Source organism: Protopterus annectens, chromosome 1.part0 (assembly GCF_019279795.1).
Source record: "Protopterus annectens isolate FY-2018-M chromosome 1.part0, PAN1.0, whole genome shotgun sequence".
In the NCBI taxonomy this organism is placed as follows: Eukaryota; Metazoa; Chordata; order Ceratodontiformes; family Protopteridae; genus Protopterus; species Protopterus annectens.
Genome location: NC_056725.1, coordinates 161,560,465 through 161,579,952, shown reverse-complemented (window position 1 = coordinate 161,579,952; position 19,488 = coordinate 161,560,465). Strand labels below are relative to the sequence as shown.

Below are 19,488 nucleotides of genomic sequence, written 5' to 3'. Positions count from 1 at the left end.
TCATCCAGGACAGTTACTGATAAAAGACAGACAACACTACGGTCATGTGGTACATAAACAAGCAGGGAGGTACACATTCCTACCCCCTCTGCTGACAAGAAATGACCTTATGGGACACAGCATTGGCTCTTCAGGTTCACCTGCAAGCACAATTCCTGCCAGGAAAAACAAATACTCTGGCAGACGAACTAAGCAGAAACCTCATGGATCCCCACAAATGGAAACTGGATCCACAAGTCTTCAGCATGATAATAAGGAAATGGGGATGCCCAGACATAAATCTGTTTGCCTCTCCTCACAACTGCCAATTGCAGAGATTTTGCACAAGGATTTATCACAAGCAAGCATGGAAACTGGACGCCCTATCATTCAGCTGGAAAAATCTAACAGTATATGCTTTTCCCCCATTGCCTCTCCTTCCCAGAGTACTCCTAAAGGTCAGACAAGAGGAGCCAAAAATGATACTGATTGCACCAGAATGGCCACGCCAGCACTGGTACCCAATCCTAAAGAGCTTGTCTCAAGGTCCAGCATGGATTTTGCCTCAAACTTCTCACTTACTGACCCAACAAAACAATCAGATCCTACACAGCCAACTCAGGACCTTAAATCTGGCAGCATGGCAGATAATGTAGCCATTATGAACAGTCCTCTTTCAAAAGCTGTTATGGATGTTATCTTGGAGGCCAGGAGGTCCAGTACCAAAAAATCTTATGCAGAAAAATGGAAGAGATTCTGTGCTTGGAACCAGGAACAAGGCATTGACACGTGTGTACCAAATATCCCTCAGATTTTACAATACCTAACTGAGATGCTGAACAAAGGCCTTTCTTTCTCATCGGTTAAGATTCACGCCTCTGCCATTTCAGCCCATTACAATACAGAACCACCCATCTTCTCTCATCCTTTAATAAGGCAGTACCTCAGAGGGGTCAAAAAATTTAGGCCTCCAAGGAGAGCACCAATTCCGGCCTGGGACCTCAATTATGTTTTGAAAAAACTCACACTGCCTCCTTTTGAGCCAGCATCAACAGCAGATATAAAATTCTTATCCTGGAAAACCGCTCTGCTCCTACCTATAACCTGTGCAAGGCGAGTCTCGGGAGTTACAAGCACTCATCATCATTTTTCATCCAGACAGGGTTTAAGGCGGTGTCCAGTGTGGCCCTCAACCAAACCATTCAGTTGCCTACCTTTTATCCAAATCCGCAGAACAAGGGTGAGAAAATTCTCCATTCTTTGGTCATACACAGGCAGTTACGCTTCTTCTTGGACAGAACTAAAGCTTTCAGAAAGACTGAGCAACTTTTAGTGTATTATGCTGCAGGATCACAAGGAAAAACCATCTCAAAATGGCTAGGCCATTGCATCCGTTTCTGCTATTTTCAACATGGCAAATCAGTGCCTAAGGGCATTAGGCCTCATTCCACCAGAGCAGCAGCCACTTCAGCAGCCTTCCTCATAGGAGTACCAACCAAAGATATCTTAGAGGCTGCAACTTGGAGTTCAGTGCACACCTTCACAAAGCACTACCACTTACCTCTTTACTCTAAGTCCAGAGCAGGCTTTGCCACTGCAGTTCTGCAGGGCCCCATAGCCTCTCCTAATCCTATTTAGCCCAGCCACCCAACCTCAGCTTTGGGATTCTACCCAAGAGAAATGACTGCAACAGTGAAACACGATGAACATAGTACAGTTGTATACCTACCATAAATGTAGATGTTAGAGTGGATTCACTGTTGCAGTCCAGGTTACCCACCCACCATCCCCCTTGTCTTTGCTGGGACTTATCTACACTTCTGTATCCTATAAAACCTATTTGGTGTATTTGCTTGTAGATGAAGGAAATGTTATTTTTGTGCATGCATTTTTTATTGGCATATTTTTCAGCCTTCCATTTTGGGGCACCTGACATCTGGGGCAAGAAAAACTGAAGAAAATAGCGTCGGCTGCATCTTTTATACCCCTGGCACACTGACGTCAGGGAAGAGGCGACAGCAACCGATGCCGGATCTAGACTTTGGAATTCTGGCCGACTGAGGGTAGCCTGCCAGCAGGATAACCCAGGAGTAATGACTGCAACAGTGAATACACTTGAACATCTACATTTGTGGTAGGTACACAGCTGTACTTTTCTTACCCTCTGTGCAGACTAGTTATGGTAGCCTGGGATATAGCTTTTCAACACTTTCTCTCTCTGCAGGTATCTTACATCTATCGGAGCAAAATTTTGTGGCAGACCAGTTGAACAGGACCAGGACAGAGAGCCTCACAAATGGAAGTTGAATCAATTGGGGGGGGGGGGTCTTCCAGGAATCTAATCAGCTGTGTAGAACATTTCATTTAGATCTGTTTGCCTCTACTATTCACAACAAACTGGCAAAAAGTCTGCTCCAGGAGTCCTTACAAGCAGGCCTGGAAAGCAGATGTATTTTCATTTCCTTGTATAGGAATTTTCCTGTATACTTTTCCACCCTTTCCATTAATAACCAGGATCATTCTGAAGATTCTGAAGAACTCCCCAAAGATCATTGTGATTACTTCCTTTTGGCCAAGGCAACAGTGATTCTCCCTTCTTTTGGAAGGAGCAAATCATAGACTTGACTTACTCAAACAATTCAAAGGGTGCTTAATACACCACAAACTGAAATAACTTCAAATTACTGTTGGATGACAGAGTTTTTAATACCTTTTAGGTATCTATTTTCTGAGGCTGTGCAGCAGATATTAATGCAGACAAAGAAAGCTGCTACTAGAAAAACATAAATTACTACATGGAAAAGATTTTCTAGTTGGCACTAAGACAAAAACTAGGACCATTTTAAGGCTAGTGTTTCTCTGGTTCTGCAGTATTTGTGAGAGTTGTTATCCTCTGGACTTTCTTACTGCTCTGTCAAGGTTCATTTCTCTGCCATTTCAGCATGTCTGCCCACAGATCCTCTCCTTTCAATGCATTTGCATGTTAAAATGTTTTTGAAAGGGATGTTGCATACCAGTCTGCATAGAAAACAGGTGGCTCCTCCTTGGGACCTCAACTTTGTTTTGGAGAAATTAGCTGTTCTTCCATTTGAACCAGACCATCAGATTGATTTTGAAGTCCATAACAAGGAAAATAGTTTAATTGATTGCTCTGACTTCTGCAAAAAGAGCATCTTTGTTGCAAGCTCTCTTTATGGGTCAGCCTCATCTTATTTTCCATAGAGATGGGGTTTCCTTGAAAACGAATCCTCCTTTTATGCCTAACGTATCAGAGTTTACTTTGAGCCAGAACTATCTATCTCTCTGTCTTCTTGCCAGAGCCTAAAAACAGGGAGAAAGAACTCTTAGTACTCTGGATGCCTTCAGCGTTCATCTTGACAGAACTAAAAGCTTCAGAAACTCACTTGTTATGAATGTAAGAAAAAAAAAAAAAAAAAGACAACCTTTGTCAAAGTAGACTATTTCCTTTTGTTAGTCCCACCATGAGAAGGCAATTCCAGGCAAAGTCGAGTCACACTCTGCCAGGGCCTTGGCTTCATCGGTGCTTTTTGGAAAGGGGCAGGTTCTAGAAGTTTTGTAGAAGCACTGCAAACTGGATAAGGTCTTGGGAAATGACGGTCACATTTCAGGATGTGCTTAAGACATTATGAGCCCATTCTGACACTGTAGTTGCTTTCCTTTTTAGTGTGTGTTTTTTTTTTCCAAAGAGTTTGCTATGCTTTCAAATATCCTCAAGCGAGCTGCTGTGCTTAAGTGCACTTTTTTCAAGTCACAGCTTTCCCATTCCTCAGTATGGATTTCAGCGCTCTAGACTTTTCAGTAAACTTGTCTCTGTCTTCAACTCTTTTTCTGAGGACATTAGCCTGTCTTACATTTGAGGCTTCCTCTCAAAAAGAAGTGTTGGCAGACTCCTTCCATTCACCCTCTGACAGACAAATCTACTAAAATGTCAGGCTGACTACGAATCATAAAGCCTCAGCGCCTGCAGCAGAGACACCACATGGTGCCGGGGTATTTATGGCTCTGTTGATGCAAAGGCATTAGGCACTGGTATTGCCATCCACCCAAACGCCTGGATGCATCCAGTCCTTTCTCCAGGAACACAAAAGCATCTTTTGTTAGCTTTGTGTTCCAGAAGTTACTACTGTTTGCTCTGGAAAATATCTGCTGTTGTATTCCAGAGATTGTGATTTTATTCTCGCAGACACACTTGTATGTAGTAAGAGCATGTGCATCTAGCCGCTTATTGTGGAAACTTTGTTGTAGGCAACACTGGTCAGGCACCTGTTAGTGTCTAAACCCAATCATTGTAAAGCATATTCCAGGATGATCTTTTCAGGATGCACTCCACTCCCATGTCTCTGACTGTATGCATCTACACTGGTAGAAAGCAACAAGTTGCTCCCTGCCTCCATGTTCATTTCAAATTTGCCACATTTGTCAAGTAGGCAGTCACTAACTTATATACTATCTACTGCTACAATTTAATTCTGATCTGAACTTGTATTTTCGTCAGAAGGTCTCTGTTCCATATTTGCTTAGTTAAAGTAACTAAAAACACTGTGTAATCCGGTTTGAATTCATCCCATTTTTTGTATTTCCTGGTTTGCATATATGCTACAACAGGAACCTTTGGTCGTTTTAATGATGATGAATAGTTCAGGCGTCAGACAGGAATTTGCTGCACAAACCTTTCTCTGAAAAAATCACCTACTGCAGTAAGCTGCTAGTAATATCTGCTTAACAGACCTGCTTAATGTGTATATGTATAAGCTATAAGGTAAAAAAAAAAATGCCATTGTTAAGGAGAAAAAAATGAGTGCAGAATATCCACTTACTGTTTGGCATCTGTCTGTATTTTATACAAGTACATAGTTAACTCAGACTACTTTTTTCCATGATGTTTCTGACCTATCACCTCTGGCTTTGTAGGTGACTTTTTATGTCAGGTAAAAATGCTGGTAGTAGCACTCGAGAATAATTCCAGATAAATCAGTATGTCGTAATAGACCATCATAGTTTAGAAAACCAGATGGTTTGACTAAACTTCATATGGCTACTTTATTTCTAAAAATTTGGAACTTTACAGAGGGAATTAATTCAGATAAGAGATAATGGGTAATGATTTTGTACAGTGTTGTGTTGAGATGGATTTTGTTGCTCACCAGTGGACATGAGTGAAACAGCAGCTGTCTTACAATTGGTCAGAATTGTAAGCCTTCCAGAATACTGCTGTGGAGGGCATAAATGTAGAAAAAGATTGCCTAACTACTGTAATAAAATAGAAGCATGAAAAGGTAATACTTGGCAGCTGCAATCTGGTTGGTTGTCTTTTTCAGTGATATGCACATGTCTATGTAGCTGGTTCTTGGGGCAAAAACTAACCACATGTTCCTAATTTTATTTCAGGCATCCTGCTTACAGAACAGTGCTGTCCTTCCAGAAGGTGGAAGAACTGTAGCTTTAATCTGCCAGGAAGATGATACTTCCCTGGTTTATACCATACAGGAGGATCTCACTGATGAATATGACACAATTATCCAAATGGAAGACTCCCAGGACATTTGAGACTGTTGTTAGTCATTGAGAAATTGTACACTACTGCATTAAAACATGCAATTCATTCAGGGACCATACAAATTATTTTATTTTGTTTAAAATCAGCAACAGAAAGGGTTCTGTTATGTCCCCAAACTAATTTTCTGATCATTTTCACATTTTCATTGTATATTTACTGTTTTGTAGCTAGACTGAGGAACCAAATAATCTTCTTGGAAATTGCATTTCCTTGTGTATTGCTTAGGTTTTCCATAAAGTGCAGAAATTCTTGGTGGGTCTGTACTGTTTTATCATCTTGCTTCACTGGGAACCTCTGCAGTGAGCAAAGCATTAGGCTTCCTTCTGCTATCCTCATCACATGCTTATTGCTAAGGATAAGTCTTTGCTATTTTGAGGCATGCGTGGTTCTTTTAGTATGTATGTGCCATTAATTTGCTAAAGGTAAAGGGCCCCAGTAGTGTTTCTAGTGCTCAGAAACTGAAGATCTGTGTACCAGTGGAATCCCAAAAGTAAATGTTTAATAAAATGAGACTTTCCAGATGTACTTGCTGTCACCAGATCATGAATTGGGCCTGTTCATGGTGCTGCTTTTTTTTTGCAAAGGACTGGATCTTGCCATGGACAACAGTTACCACTGTTAGCACTTCCACACCATGGCCTGTTGGCATTAAAAATAGAAACATAATGGCTTCATTAGTACCTAGCACTTAGCTTATTCGAAGGGGGAATGGCTGTACAAGGACTGACTGAACTACAAGCAGCATGCCTGAAATACTTTGGACAAGGTCACTGTAACAGCAAATTGGAATATTTGTTTGCTCACCGGCTGAGTTGCACTGATGAGGCCTTCTGTCATATGGCAGTTTTCTTCCCTGTACAGGCCAGTTTTGATCTTGTGCTAGTAAAGATGCCCATGCATGTTAGGCAGAATTCCCATATACTGCAGTGGTGTGGATAGTCTTCATATATTGCACTGGTGTGGATAGTCTTCGTATACTGCACTGGTGTGGATAGTCTTCGTATACTGCACCAGTGTGGATAGTCTTCGTATACTGCACTGGTGTGGATAGTCTTCGTATACTGCACTGGTGTGGATAGTCTTCGTATACTGCACTGGTGTGGATAGTCTTCGTATACTGCACTGGTGTGGATAGTCTTCGTATACTGCACTGGTGTGGATAGTCTTAGGTTCTTGTCACTTTTGAGACGCTGTTGGTTTCTCAGTTTTGTTTCAGGCTGTTGCTCAGTTGTAGTCATGTGGGTGCTTGCATTTGTCTACTTTTTGTTGAAAAAAAAAAAAAAATTTCCACATTCTCCTAAAGATGTTTTCCCCTCTCAAAGCTAGAAAGCAAATGTGCTTGTCATAGTTCACAAAAAAATATTTTAGCAGACTTTATTCTGTTTAAGATGGACTGTGATGCAGAATATTGTGAACTGTGTAAGATAAGAAATTTAACTGGACATCTAAGCTTAGGAGGATCAAGACATTATTCCTTAAGGCGCATTTGTTATTAAGGACATTTGGAATAGAAGAAAACTAAGAAGAATCCAATAAACAAGTAGAGAACGAGACTGCTGCCACAGGTTAAGTGCAAATCCTCAAATTCCTTTGAGGAGAGTACTTCTACATCATTGGCCATTGGTGAAGAAGAGTTTCAGAGCTAGTCAAAAAGCCATCCGAACCAAAGTCACTGTCTGTTGGTGCATCTGCCATTGAAAATAAGGGCTTCACCATTGTCATTTCCTACTTCAGAATTAGCAAAACGTGTCTTCAAGTACCTGAAGTTCAGCAGCAGGAATCTGGATATAATGAAGCAGAATTCCTGAGGAAAAAAAAAAGCTCAACGCACACTAGTTGTTTTCAAGGAGGGCTTGGCAGTTTTGCCAGCACAGCTTCATGCTGGTGTTCAGTTGTTTATCCAGTGAGTTACCAATTGCAGAGTCTTTGTGATGGAATATTTTATGATATGCGAGAGGCCTCTTTATCCAAGCAGCAACTGGTCTTGGTCCCTTTACTGTGCCAGTGCTAGTCTGTCAAAAACAAAATACAATAGCATTTGCTATTACATGCAAATGTACCCACAGGGGATAAAAAAGTAGCTTTCTTTGTCTCTCTGTGTGGAGGAGTATTTTTACACATCAGAAATGTGCTCCCTTCCTGTCCCTGGTCAGTTTATTGAACTGTATCATCCCAGTCTTCAAGCTGTTCCACCAGAAGACAGACTATTATAGAAACAGTACATTGTATTGAGAATATACTGGATGGCCTTTTGGAGTGCTTTCTTTCCCTAAAATTACATAATTGTTAAGGCATTTGAAACCTACAAAGGTGGCCTGTAACACTTAAAGATGTTACACATGTAAACAATCAGCATTCTGACACTTATCTCTGTTTTTGTATAAAAAAAAAATGATCTGCATAGTTATCAGGAAACTGATCCAGCAACAGTCTCTCTACTTCCTTTCTCACAGCAAAACCAAGTCCTCTTGCTTCTGTGCCCTTTGATGTAGAGTCCAGATTAACTGGTATACAAATATAAATAAACTTAACAACTGGCAATGTCAAGAAGATGCAAGGTCTTTTAACTGTTTAGTATACAAGGTAAGTGTCAGAGTTCTGTATTTAAATAGATGTAGGAATGCAGAGAAGGCATATTTGAAGGTGACATAATTGATAATATAAATTCAGCTCCACATTAGACAAAAGTGGGATGCATATACTTGTGTGCCTGTGATGCAGCAGATAAGGACTTCTGCATCAGGTTTTGTGTTAAGAAGACATGCTTGGTTAAGAATGGAGACGTGTTCAAATACTGGATGCCCTAGTCTCCACGGAGATGTTACTTGGGAAGTCAGCTAATAGCACTGGGCATATGGTAGGAAGAGGAAAACATGGTTAATAGTTAAAAAGTTATTTCATAATACACCCATAATTCTCAAGGTGCTTATCAACAAGAAAATATATATTTTTTTTTTTTTTTTTGAAAACTGTCTCCATTTTCAGAAACATTTCAAAGGCAAGCATTCCTTAACCGCCTTCACTTCTTGATGAAAAAGATTATTTTCAGAAGAGGAGATCTTGGTGAGATCTTTCTCTCACTATTCCCATTACCCTTGGGAGACAGTTTACAGTTTCATAAAGCTGCTTAAATAGCTGTTACTATATTGATGAATGGTTCTACAGAATAGGTTACAATACCATTCAGTAGAATTCTGTCAGATTCCACATACATTTCCTACTCCACACACCTCTTCTCGTTAAGTTCTGAACACTTTAGTTTCATTGAATCAGTTGTTACAAATAAGTGCCATTTAGTGATATCCTGGAACTTCCAAAACATCAGACTTTTACTTCACTATGTTGCTTATAGATATGACTGCTCTTGAATTTGGACTGATTTAGTACTTGGTTACAGCATGCTGTCATGGTGTTGCAGATAAACGCACTAAAACTTGTTTACCACAAGCACACTTCTTCCTGCAGAGGTTTTAAGCCATAGAGAATGAAGAAGATGCATGCCAACACTGTGTATGTGGAAACTTCATGCTACCTAGGTCAGCATCTCTGCAGAAAAGAAAATTTCTGTAGTAGAAATTGCCAGACCAGTGCATCTCAGATAATGGCCTAGACTTTTTTCATTGTAGTACACCAGTCTAAGCAATAGAGACCAAGGTACTTTAGCAAGCATGCTACTTCCTGCTGATGATGATACTATTGCTGAAGTTACACTGTCTTATTTCTTTAGGAAAATTGTGAAGATCTTGCTACATCAGATTTAAGTTACCTGTGAAGGGAAGTGTACACTGTTCTACTTGTAGTCTAAGATAACACATTGTCTGTCCAGTTCTCATCAGCATGTCAATTTATTTTGGCCATCGACCTTTTAGATGCAGATCTCAGCTGTAATATGCTCTATAAGAGTACATGTCATTGACACCTTATGGTCATTGCATAACTCATTAGCTTCCATTGTAGGAGTGGGATGCTCTTTTGGATAGCCATTTATACATATTCTGAACTGAACTCCCCCCCAACAAACACGCACACACTTCCACAAAGGTTTCTTCCATTTAGGCTTCTAATGATATGTTCAATCGAAGAGAGACATGATAGTACTCAACATAACAGCTGATTTTTTTTTTTTTTCTTTTTTGCTAAGGTTGTTTGCACTGGGTGCCTTTATACTTCTGCCTTGCATGGGATGCTCCACCAACTACTTTTCATGATAATGGGATCTTGTGTAAATGCATTTCAATTGTAATTCTCTGATCATCTGTGTTGATATGTTTTCTTGCAGGTACAAACCGTGTCTGTGTAAGGAGGGATAAGAATTTATATATCCCTTTGCCCCGGTATAACGCCACACCATGCAAGCACCTAAATTAATGGGTGTGGGTTGTATTTCATGGAGTGGAAACTCAAGATTTTTAGGAAGAGGTGATTGAAAGGTTACCAGAAGGAAAAACCCATGTTCACTCATTGTATAGGGAACTTTTGAAGATTTATATCCATTTAATTTAATTGGTGGACTGGCCTGCAAATTTTTTTCATCTACTACCTGGGCTAGATAGGCAGTTACTTTATACAACGATACAGTAAGACATTGTGCAGTGATAATACTTAAACTTTACATAAGTCCAGACAAGATCTTGTTGATGCATCAGTAAATTGGCAAGTAAGCTGCTTTTAAGTGTTAATCTTAGCAACAGCCAAAGATGCTGCTTACAAACAAACAAAATAATGTGTACATTATGCATACCCTCACTGGATTCCAGATATCAGTTTGGTGAGTCTACAGTGTTGAAAAATATATGCTGCTCTGTACTTATTCTGTGTCAAAACTGACAAATTTGTGTGTTCCTCTGCTAGATGTTATGCAAGACTTTTTTGAATGTAGTAAAATTGTCATCTTTCCTGATCTTCTGTGGTAAGAGTTCTAAGCTGCTGGGGCTAACCTATAGAATCATTTTCACCTGTGGCCTTAAACAGTGTACTAGCCAAAAGTAATGGCACTGTCTATAGTTGAACAAATATGATTTATTTTTCTGTGTCTGAATTTAGTTGTCAATGGAGGACAGTAGTATAAATGCTAGTAAAACAGTATTCGGTCTTCAGCATCCACATATGAATCCCTGTGGCTTTTCATATTTATAGGCTGTTCTTAGTCCGTCCAGACTTTGATGTGTTATGTAATGTATATGAGCTGAAAAAGCAAGCTGTTGGTCACATAATCCCCAAGTGTTTATGTTGTGTAACTATAAGAGATACCCCCTTGTTGGTCTGTGATTCATATTTCTTCTGCCTTTAGTGGGTTCCAAACAGCACAGTGACTGACTATTTGCGGTTTGTGACTAGATCTGACTCTGACTCATGGAACTGACTAATAAAGTCCTCTTGTAACTTTTTCTGAAGTTTAGGTAGTGATTTGTCAAAGGTCTTATGTCATCAACATATGAAGTACAGTTTAATGCAGGTAGATGTTGCTATATTGTTTTTGAAAATGGAAACCAGTAAAGTTCCAAGGGATTGATCATTTTAGGATACATGCTTAAAGGTAGTTTTCAGAGTTATAGTACCATGTTGAACTTTTTAAACTTTTGTTATCGAGATACATAAAGAACCACTTTAGCGCAGTACCACTGATTCAAAAATTACTGAGGGCTCTTAATAAACCTGTATGGTTTATTTAAAGTCATGCTCTGCTTTTAGTTTATAAATAAAGGCTTCTGTGAGCTCGCCTGTTTACATGGCTTCATAAATATAATTGATTACTTTATAAGTAGCTGTTTATTCATTGCAAGTGTAAGGTAGTTTACATTATAAGAAACATAAAACAGTGGTACGATAATAACTGGAACCATAAAAAAGTACTGAAGTATCGTTATTAGCTGGTGAAAAATGGACTGCCACTGGAATTAGAAAAACGTTTATTTAGCGCTTTCATCCACAAAGTGAACTTCATCAGAAAGTGCTAAATAAACGTTTTTTTTAATTCCAATGCCAGTCAATTTTTCACCAGCTAACAACAATACTTCAGTATTTTTGTATAGTTTACATTATAAACCAGTCTAGTTTGTCGTATGCGTTATGAAATGGACTTGTATTCATTTTATGATGTGAGCTTATTTACAACTCAAACTCTTCATCATCTTGTGTGTGTCTGTGTATGCCCTCGTAAGTGTTTGTTAGGTTGTTTATATCCTGAGCTGGTCCTGTGTACTTTTCCAATACAGATGTACTTCTGTCTGTATATTAATTTTGATGAAAATAAACTCAGCAAGTGGTCAGATGTAATTGTTTTTTTATTATAGCATGTAGCTGCTACAGTAAATATACTGATGTGACTTACGGCATGTAGGTTACATAGTGCCATACCAGTCGTCAAATATATTGTACGAATGCCCTTGATATAATTGCTGCTGTACATTCTGTTACCACTTTTAATTCATGACAGTGTTAGGACACAGCCTGTTGTAGACTACTTTTCTATGTTTCTAGTTGCTTTAGTTGTAGCTGATCATGCAAGTGTTTATACTGATTTCTTTGCTAGACGAGCTAACAGTAAAATAAGAAGACAAGCAGGTAGGACCATGTGCATTCTCCTAAATCTTCAGTCTTCCTCACTGGGAAACTGTTGCCGTCCTTTTATTGTGAGACCTTCTAGCAAGAGACCTGAAGACCACTGTACCTACAGGAGTTTGCTCATTTGTTAGCATTTTTTTTTCTGTTTTTGAACCACACAAAAGTAAATCATATTCCTGGTCATCTGTGCAATAAAACTGTCAAAAGGAAGGCCACACTGTGGTAGGATAAATACGAACATTAACATTTTTCTAATAATGCAATGATAACCAAATAATACGTTCATAGGTATATACTAGGCTAAAGACCAGTAGGGCCCTTATAAACCTTGCTGTACAACCCAAATGTGACCCATAAATTTGAATTGTATAAGGGATGATTTATTGACTGCCTGTGTCTGTCAGAGACAGGTGCCAGACCAGGGGTGAATTTCTGATTACCTAACCATTGGTCCAAATTGCACTTAAATTGGGATATGGAGGTACTCTGCTTCACATGGATAAGGGAGCCTGTTCCAGAGAATGGAAATTCTCTGAGAAACATGTCTGCCTCTTCAACATGTCCTGTTTATGTTGCAAGTACAATTTAGGTATTTTAATCTAGTGGTTCTGATGCTGTTTTCTGAATGTGCAAAAGGTTCATCAAAACAGGATCCATGGATGCCAGGCAAAAAACACCTCTCAAAAGTCTGTATGATACCGAGTAAAGAGATGGGGCTTTGAGGTGCTCAGTGTAAGGAGTTATGTTTACACCCTGTATTCTTTATATAAGGAACCTTTGTGGACATTTCCAGTTGCTACAGGTTTCTGGTCAAGTACATAAAGGGGGCATTATACCAATTGTAGCCAAGGAAATGGGCCTGGCAGAATCAGCAGGGAAAGAAGATCGTATTGAGCTTGACTCTAGTCTGGCACTGTGAAGAGACACAAAAGGTGCAGAATAAGTGGGAGGCCTTGGCCACAGATGAAATACCACTACTCGTATTGTTTTTTCACTTACCTGGTGAGGCGGGGGGGGGGGGCTCTCATTTCTGGCTCCAAGTGCCCGGGCATACGGGTGCAACCCACTCAAGGGACAGTGTCGGGTGGTGAGTTTGACTGGGGCGGTACACCTGTCAGAGTAACGCAGATGTCCTAAGGTGAGCTCAAGGAAGACAGAAACATTATACTGTATGATGGGTCTGTTGAGGGCCAAGTATAATAGTACGATGACCTCTCTGGACCTAGATGCCATAGCCTTGCTTATAATTTAAGTAGCAACTAACAGAATTATTCTTGGGCATTCCTTTTCTATGCCATGTTTTGTTTTTAGCACCTTTTTATGTGTGTGTGAGTGAGTGAGTGAGTGAGTGAGTGTGTGTGTGTGTGTGTGTGTGTGTGTGTGTGTGTGTGTGTGTGTGTGTGTGTATGTATATATATATATATATATATATATATATATATATATATATATATATATATATATATATACACACACACACACACACTCACACTCTTCATTGCGTTATTCAGTTCAGATCTACGTATGAAAACCTATACTAAAGGGCAAGTCTCATATACAGCCTAGCATAAAGTAGGTCTGACATGCTTTGTATTTGGGACTACTGAAGCTGGGCCCAAGTTGGCAACTCTTGCAAGTGAATTAGTTATGTTTTCTGTTATAGACTTCAGTTCTTTCCCGTTGCTCACATTGTTTTCATCTCAATGTCTTCCTTGTATTCAGCACAAGGTGCTTATATTTAGAGCTGAACAAAATGTGAAGAAGTAAGCCTTCAACGTTCATATCTGATCATCGGTTACCAAAGCAAGACTAGTGTCATATTTGCATTTGTTTGCCTTGAACCTTGATATGGATTCCCCAACTGCTTTATATTTAACAGAGCTTTGCTACTCCTGGGTTATCACCACTTTAATAAAAAGAAATCTGGAGAAGAACCTAGAAAATAATTATTTTATGAAGTATCCAGAGGGTCTTCCCAATATGATATTGTATGAGGCATTTAGGCCTGAGGTTTCCTTATTAGAATCCTCTCTGAAGTTTGCCAGTCCTTCTGACCTTCATCATCTTGGCAGTTATGCAGGTCAACTTTGGAATTCGTGTTATCCCACCTGGCTAACCCAGAAGAGGTGCAGAGGAATGGCTCAATTTATGAATTAAAAATTAGGTAAAAGTTTGCTAGAACACCACCAGTGTCCTCAATTTCTTCTGATGCATCAGTAATGCCATTTTTTTCCTCATAGTTGGTGTGGATGACTCTAATATGATGGGTTTTCTCCTGCAGTCCTCATGACAAGCCTGCAGTTGCTGTCCAAATTAGGGAATTCTAACCCAATAAGGGTTCTCACTGATTAACTGTCATCTCAGAACAAATATCCACACATGAAAACTTTGAAATTTAATTTTATTGTGGTGAAAAGCAAATGAGCACATACACAAAAACAACTTGAAACAAGTAGCTAAAACTGCACTGTTCAGGCTAACCATGGAGCTCTGTTAATACTGCAAAACATTGTAAGCAAGTCTGGGACTGTTGAAAATGTAAGGATAGCATTATGAGGTTAGTGATGCTAGCCTTGGGATTGAGGAGTTGAAATTAAACTGTACTTTATGTCCGACAGTTATAAAAATAACCAACCCAATCTCAACAGCATAGTCCTGCCTAGCTTATGCACTGCTTTTTAAACCATTACCTCTTGACAACACCTAAAATTGGGGACAAAGGCACAAAAATAGGGGCATAGTTTAGATATTCCTCTTATAAACTTAGAAAGTTGCTTGAAGGATTTGTGCTAGCATGCATTTCTTGAAGGATATGAAGTCTGAACCTCAAATGCATGTCATTATTTATTGACATCAGTACTCTATTTGCTAGAAAACCACATATTTTATGAGGAACAGACCGAAATATGAACCAAAAATCTTGCCGTAGTATCCACAGGAATACCAGAAGAGTTCCCAAACTAAAATGCTTCATCTTAACCCTTAGGAAAAGTACAGTACTTGTAATTGTAATGTGAAATTACTTCTAATCCTAGGTGCATGTACCTAATTTCAAAAAAAAAAAAAAAAAAAAAAAAAACAGGGAGAGAGAGGGAGTCTACTGCAATGATTACTCTGACTGAACTACATCTATATCAGGAGTTTGCCAAAACAGTATAAATCAAATGATATCCCTTTGTAAATTCCTTTACTGTAAGACAGTAAAATGGTAAAACAGTTGATTTATCTGTTTTTCACTAAAGCTACAGGCCACTGCCTCCCTAAAGAAGTCAGTCCTAAGACATCTATGTGCATACTTTTTAATGCTAGCTAACATGTCTACTAGAAAAGGAAACTTGTTTATTCAACATCATATAAAAATGGCAAACTCCTACAACATGCCACCCTTTGAAACTGTTTATTTTAATAGCGTAGAACTGTTAACCTAAATGTGTACAAATAGTCAACAGTCTACTTTGTTAAACTTCCAATCACCTTTCTTCTCGACGTATGTATACAAATACTTAATACATTTTAATACCTAATTTGGCACTTCTGAAAAGTTATGAGGTACATTGTTTACAACATTCTCATGCAAAGTTGCCAGAATCCTTTAAAAGAAAAATCAGGCCACGCAGAAAGCATTCTCATCTAGATATGTGTATTTCCATTTTAGTCATAATTTCTTGTCATTTTGTAAAAGAAAACTCCACACCGCTCCAAAATTTCTATACTGATTTAAATAATTTTTTTTGTCTGAGCTTCAGGTCCTTTTCTTCAGCATTTTTCTGGTGAAGGATCTTTTGATAGCAGAAAGTACTTTTCAGGAAGCTTCTGATCTATGTCATCTCACACTGCTAAATGTTTTGATCTTCTGATTTGTGGGCATTTAAGGTTGGAGGGACAAAGATAAAGAACGAATATCAGTGCAGTGCCTTGTAACAAAAACGAAACTAGAGTCCCTATGTAATGCTCTTAAAATATTTACAGATAAAATGTATACAAAGGTATGTTAATTTGGTTGTGTGCTTTCATAATTCTAGTCTATAAAAAATAGATGTGTGTGTGTTTGAGAGTTCTTGTGCATACACTACTTGAAGTAGAAGTTATGCTATTACTTACATAGATCAGAGTATGTACAAATAGAAATTCTTAGTCTTTTTTATCTGCTTTACCACTTTTGGTGAAATATTGTGTGAAGTAATCTAATGCCATGATTTGAGAGATACTAACTATTTCTTTATCAGTTGGTCATATGGCTCAAACATTGACATTGTATCATAGAAATGTATGTTACTGATAATAAAAGACTGACCGTTTTATTAAGCCTTTCTAGTTTCTCATTGCAGTAGGATACTGAAGTGTAACCTGCATCTTCATCTCTGTGGAGTCTTTGAAAGTTGGCAGTTCGATGCTCTTAGCCTTCAAAATGTCTAAACTCCTTGCAGTCTCTCACCTTGCAGAAGTCTGCTTATCTTTAACAGAATCTTTGTGCTAGTTCTGCTTACCATCTGAAACTCTTGTCATAACCTTCTAAATAAAGGAGAAGGTGGTTAACAATCATTTTACAGCATCTGCTTTGCTTTGCAGGATACAGTGGTCCATCAAATGGCCATAGGCTACTACATTTTTTCAGCCCTGGTAGTCGTCTTTGCTCATTTACTCAGTAGGTGCATTCATTCTTCCCTTCAACCCTGTCACAGACTGCAGAATAATTTAATGTTTATGGCCATTTTAGTTCTGTGCCGCAATAAAAAAAAAATCTTCCATCTTAAAGGCTACGCTTCTGGTCGGCTTTTTGTTGCATATGTTCCTTCTCTCTTCAGAGGTAAGATGTCTCAGAGCACAGATGAGCCACCATCTAATCGCTTCGGAGTATCACACTAAGTAACCTAATCCATATATCTTGAGGGTCTTCTGTAGCAGTCTCCCTTCAGCCTATGAGTACTGCAACCAACCATAATGTTCCACTCTCTGGCAGTGTTGCTCAGCAGTCAGTAGTCATCTCATCTGTAGCCAGTCTGCTTGTATTAGTTGTTCTAAGACAGTGTAGAAATAGCCTTATTACCTTTTTTATGACTGCTTCTACCAATTGATAGTACAACCTGCAAGAAATGTAAATATTTAAGAAATAAGGAGACAAACTCTCACATTAGCCCACTGTCGACAAGCATCATATCAATCACAACACACCATTATGCCTATAACTTTTGCTGAGGCTTTAAAGAAAAAAATTTGACAAAGCCTCCTGGAATACACTGTAAAAGATCTCTGCCTTCTGCACACAAGGTAACACCTACCCCCCCCCCCACACACACACACACGACTGTAAACTGTTTGGTACCAGGATCTGCAGTGTCACAAGGACCCGAAGGTCCCATGAATCAGATGTATGACTGACCTACTGGTGGCCCATGTGGGAATGAATGACTTTATGTACTCCAGCCAATGGTACAGTGTTGAGAGAACTGATGGAGCTTACAATGCATGTGTTAAAAGGCAGAAAATGGACTGCTCTGAACAGTATCTTGCAATCACCAAGAATGAATCCAAGATAGCAAGATAAGATAACTGGCTTTAACAATTGGTCAAGTAGTTTTAGGGGGATCCAGTATGTGTCAGCCTTGGATGAAATTATACATAATGTTTTCTGTTTCGTCAGGTATGGCTTACACATACTAGCTAAAGTCTTTGCAGTCCAAATAATGCCTTTTTAGGCACTCTTTCCCTACTGAACATTCCTAGTTATCAAACAAATTTAGACAACATCATGGAGGCTGTATTCAGTGTTTAGAGTCTAAACAGAAAGAGGCCTGAACTTCAGGCCTTCCTGCAACTCAAAACATATTTATATCTGTGTATTTACTGAAACATGCTTTCAGTGCAGTAGCAACACTCCCCTCTATACAAGGGCTTATCACCTGTCACATTTTCAAGCCATTGGGTAATAGTGGGAGAGTATCTGTATGTCAGAAATGCCATCACTTCACTTTATCACCCATGACCCTAACAGTTGCATAGAAAAGTCTGTATCCATCCTCCCAAAATATGATGGTAAATTCAGGAATGTGCCTCTCTGTTGGAACTCCTGTATTAATAAACTGTATAACAAAAGAAGGGAAATGCAGGAAAGTTGTAAAAACTCCCCATCCCTTATTTCAAGACTGCAATGAAACATGCAAGCACGTTACTTAAAGAGCGTTATTAGAAAATGTAAAGAAGAGTACAAACTTAGGATCGCTATAGATACCGATAGAAACCACAAATTGTTCTTCATTTATGTCAAGAATTTAAGGAAGAGTGTTAACAGTGCACCGAGCTCATCCATAACATTATCACACATTCCTATCCAAGGATAAAGCCAGTATATTATCAGATGAAGTGCTAACTTTACCTAGCCTACCAACATTGTTGTGCCCACCGCCCCTGAAAATTGTTGCCCCTGAAACCACATTGCAAACAAGTGATAGAGTCCCTGCCAAAGGCTAAAATAATGCTTCTTTGGGACCAGATAACATATCAGGCTGAATTCTCATTGGTGCCAAGTGTTCACTATCTGAGTCCATACTTAGTTTGTTTAATTTATTCCAATTTACAGGTTTGCCCCTTATGTCTGGAAAGCAGCCACTATGACTCCTCTATTCAAGGGTGTCCCTTCTTCAGGCTTAGGAAATTATAGGCCCACCAGCTGTCATGGAACTCATTATGCAGAAATGAGTGATTTAAGTGATCTAAGGCCATAAATATCATATGTGTTTACCTTCCCCCAGGAAATAACATTAACTCACTCGAATGCTTTCTAAGTTCACTCTACAACTACTTCCCTCAAGAAACACTACTCCTAGGCGATTTCAACATCGATTGGTATTCCTGTAATAGTAATAATCCTACCTCCCATATAAACCTCCATGGCTTTACCCAACTCATAAACAGTCCTACTAGAATAAATAAAACCAACAAAAATGATACCATCTTAGACTGGATTCTTACTAATACTCCTCAACAAACCTACCAATCAGGTACTCTCCCAGATAATCTAAGCGACCACTCACCTACTTATGTCATTAGGCATAAAACCAACCTAATTTTACCTACCATATACAGAACACTACACTCAAAAAAGCATTTTAACTCTGAAGATTTTCTAGCTGAATTATTACAATGTAATTGGTCCCCACTAAAATATCTCCCTCTTAATGAAGCGGTAGAATAATTTAATTCAACATTCTTATCTATCCTTGACCATTATGCTCCTAATCGCACTATTAGAACCAAAGCTAAAGCAGCACCCTGGCTGACCAACAATACTAGGCAAAAAATCATCCTCAGAAACAAATCTTGGACCAAATGGCGTACCACGAAGAATCCAACTGACCACCAAAACTTCC

The 19,488-nt window shown here is 39.0% G+C and overlaps 1 protein-coding gene across 1 annotated transcript in view; it reads left to right on the top strand.

Moving 5' to 3' along the window:
* The window catches only part of LOC122787793 (THAP domain-containing protein 5-like), a 176,860-nt gene extending 165,031 nt beyond the window's left edge, over positions 1 to 11,829 (top strand). The window contains exon 4 of the mRNA XM_044054734.1: positions 5,389 to 11,829. Within this exon, the coding sequence (XP_043910669.1) occupies positions 5,389 to 5,547 (159 nt within the window). The 3' untranslated portion in view covers positions 5,548 to 11,829. The remainder of the gene's footprint in view (positions 1 to 5,388) is intronic.
* The last annotated feature ends 7,659 nt before the right edge of the window (positions 11,830 to 19,488 follow it).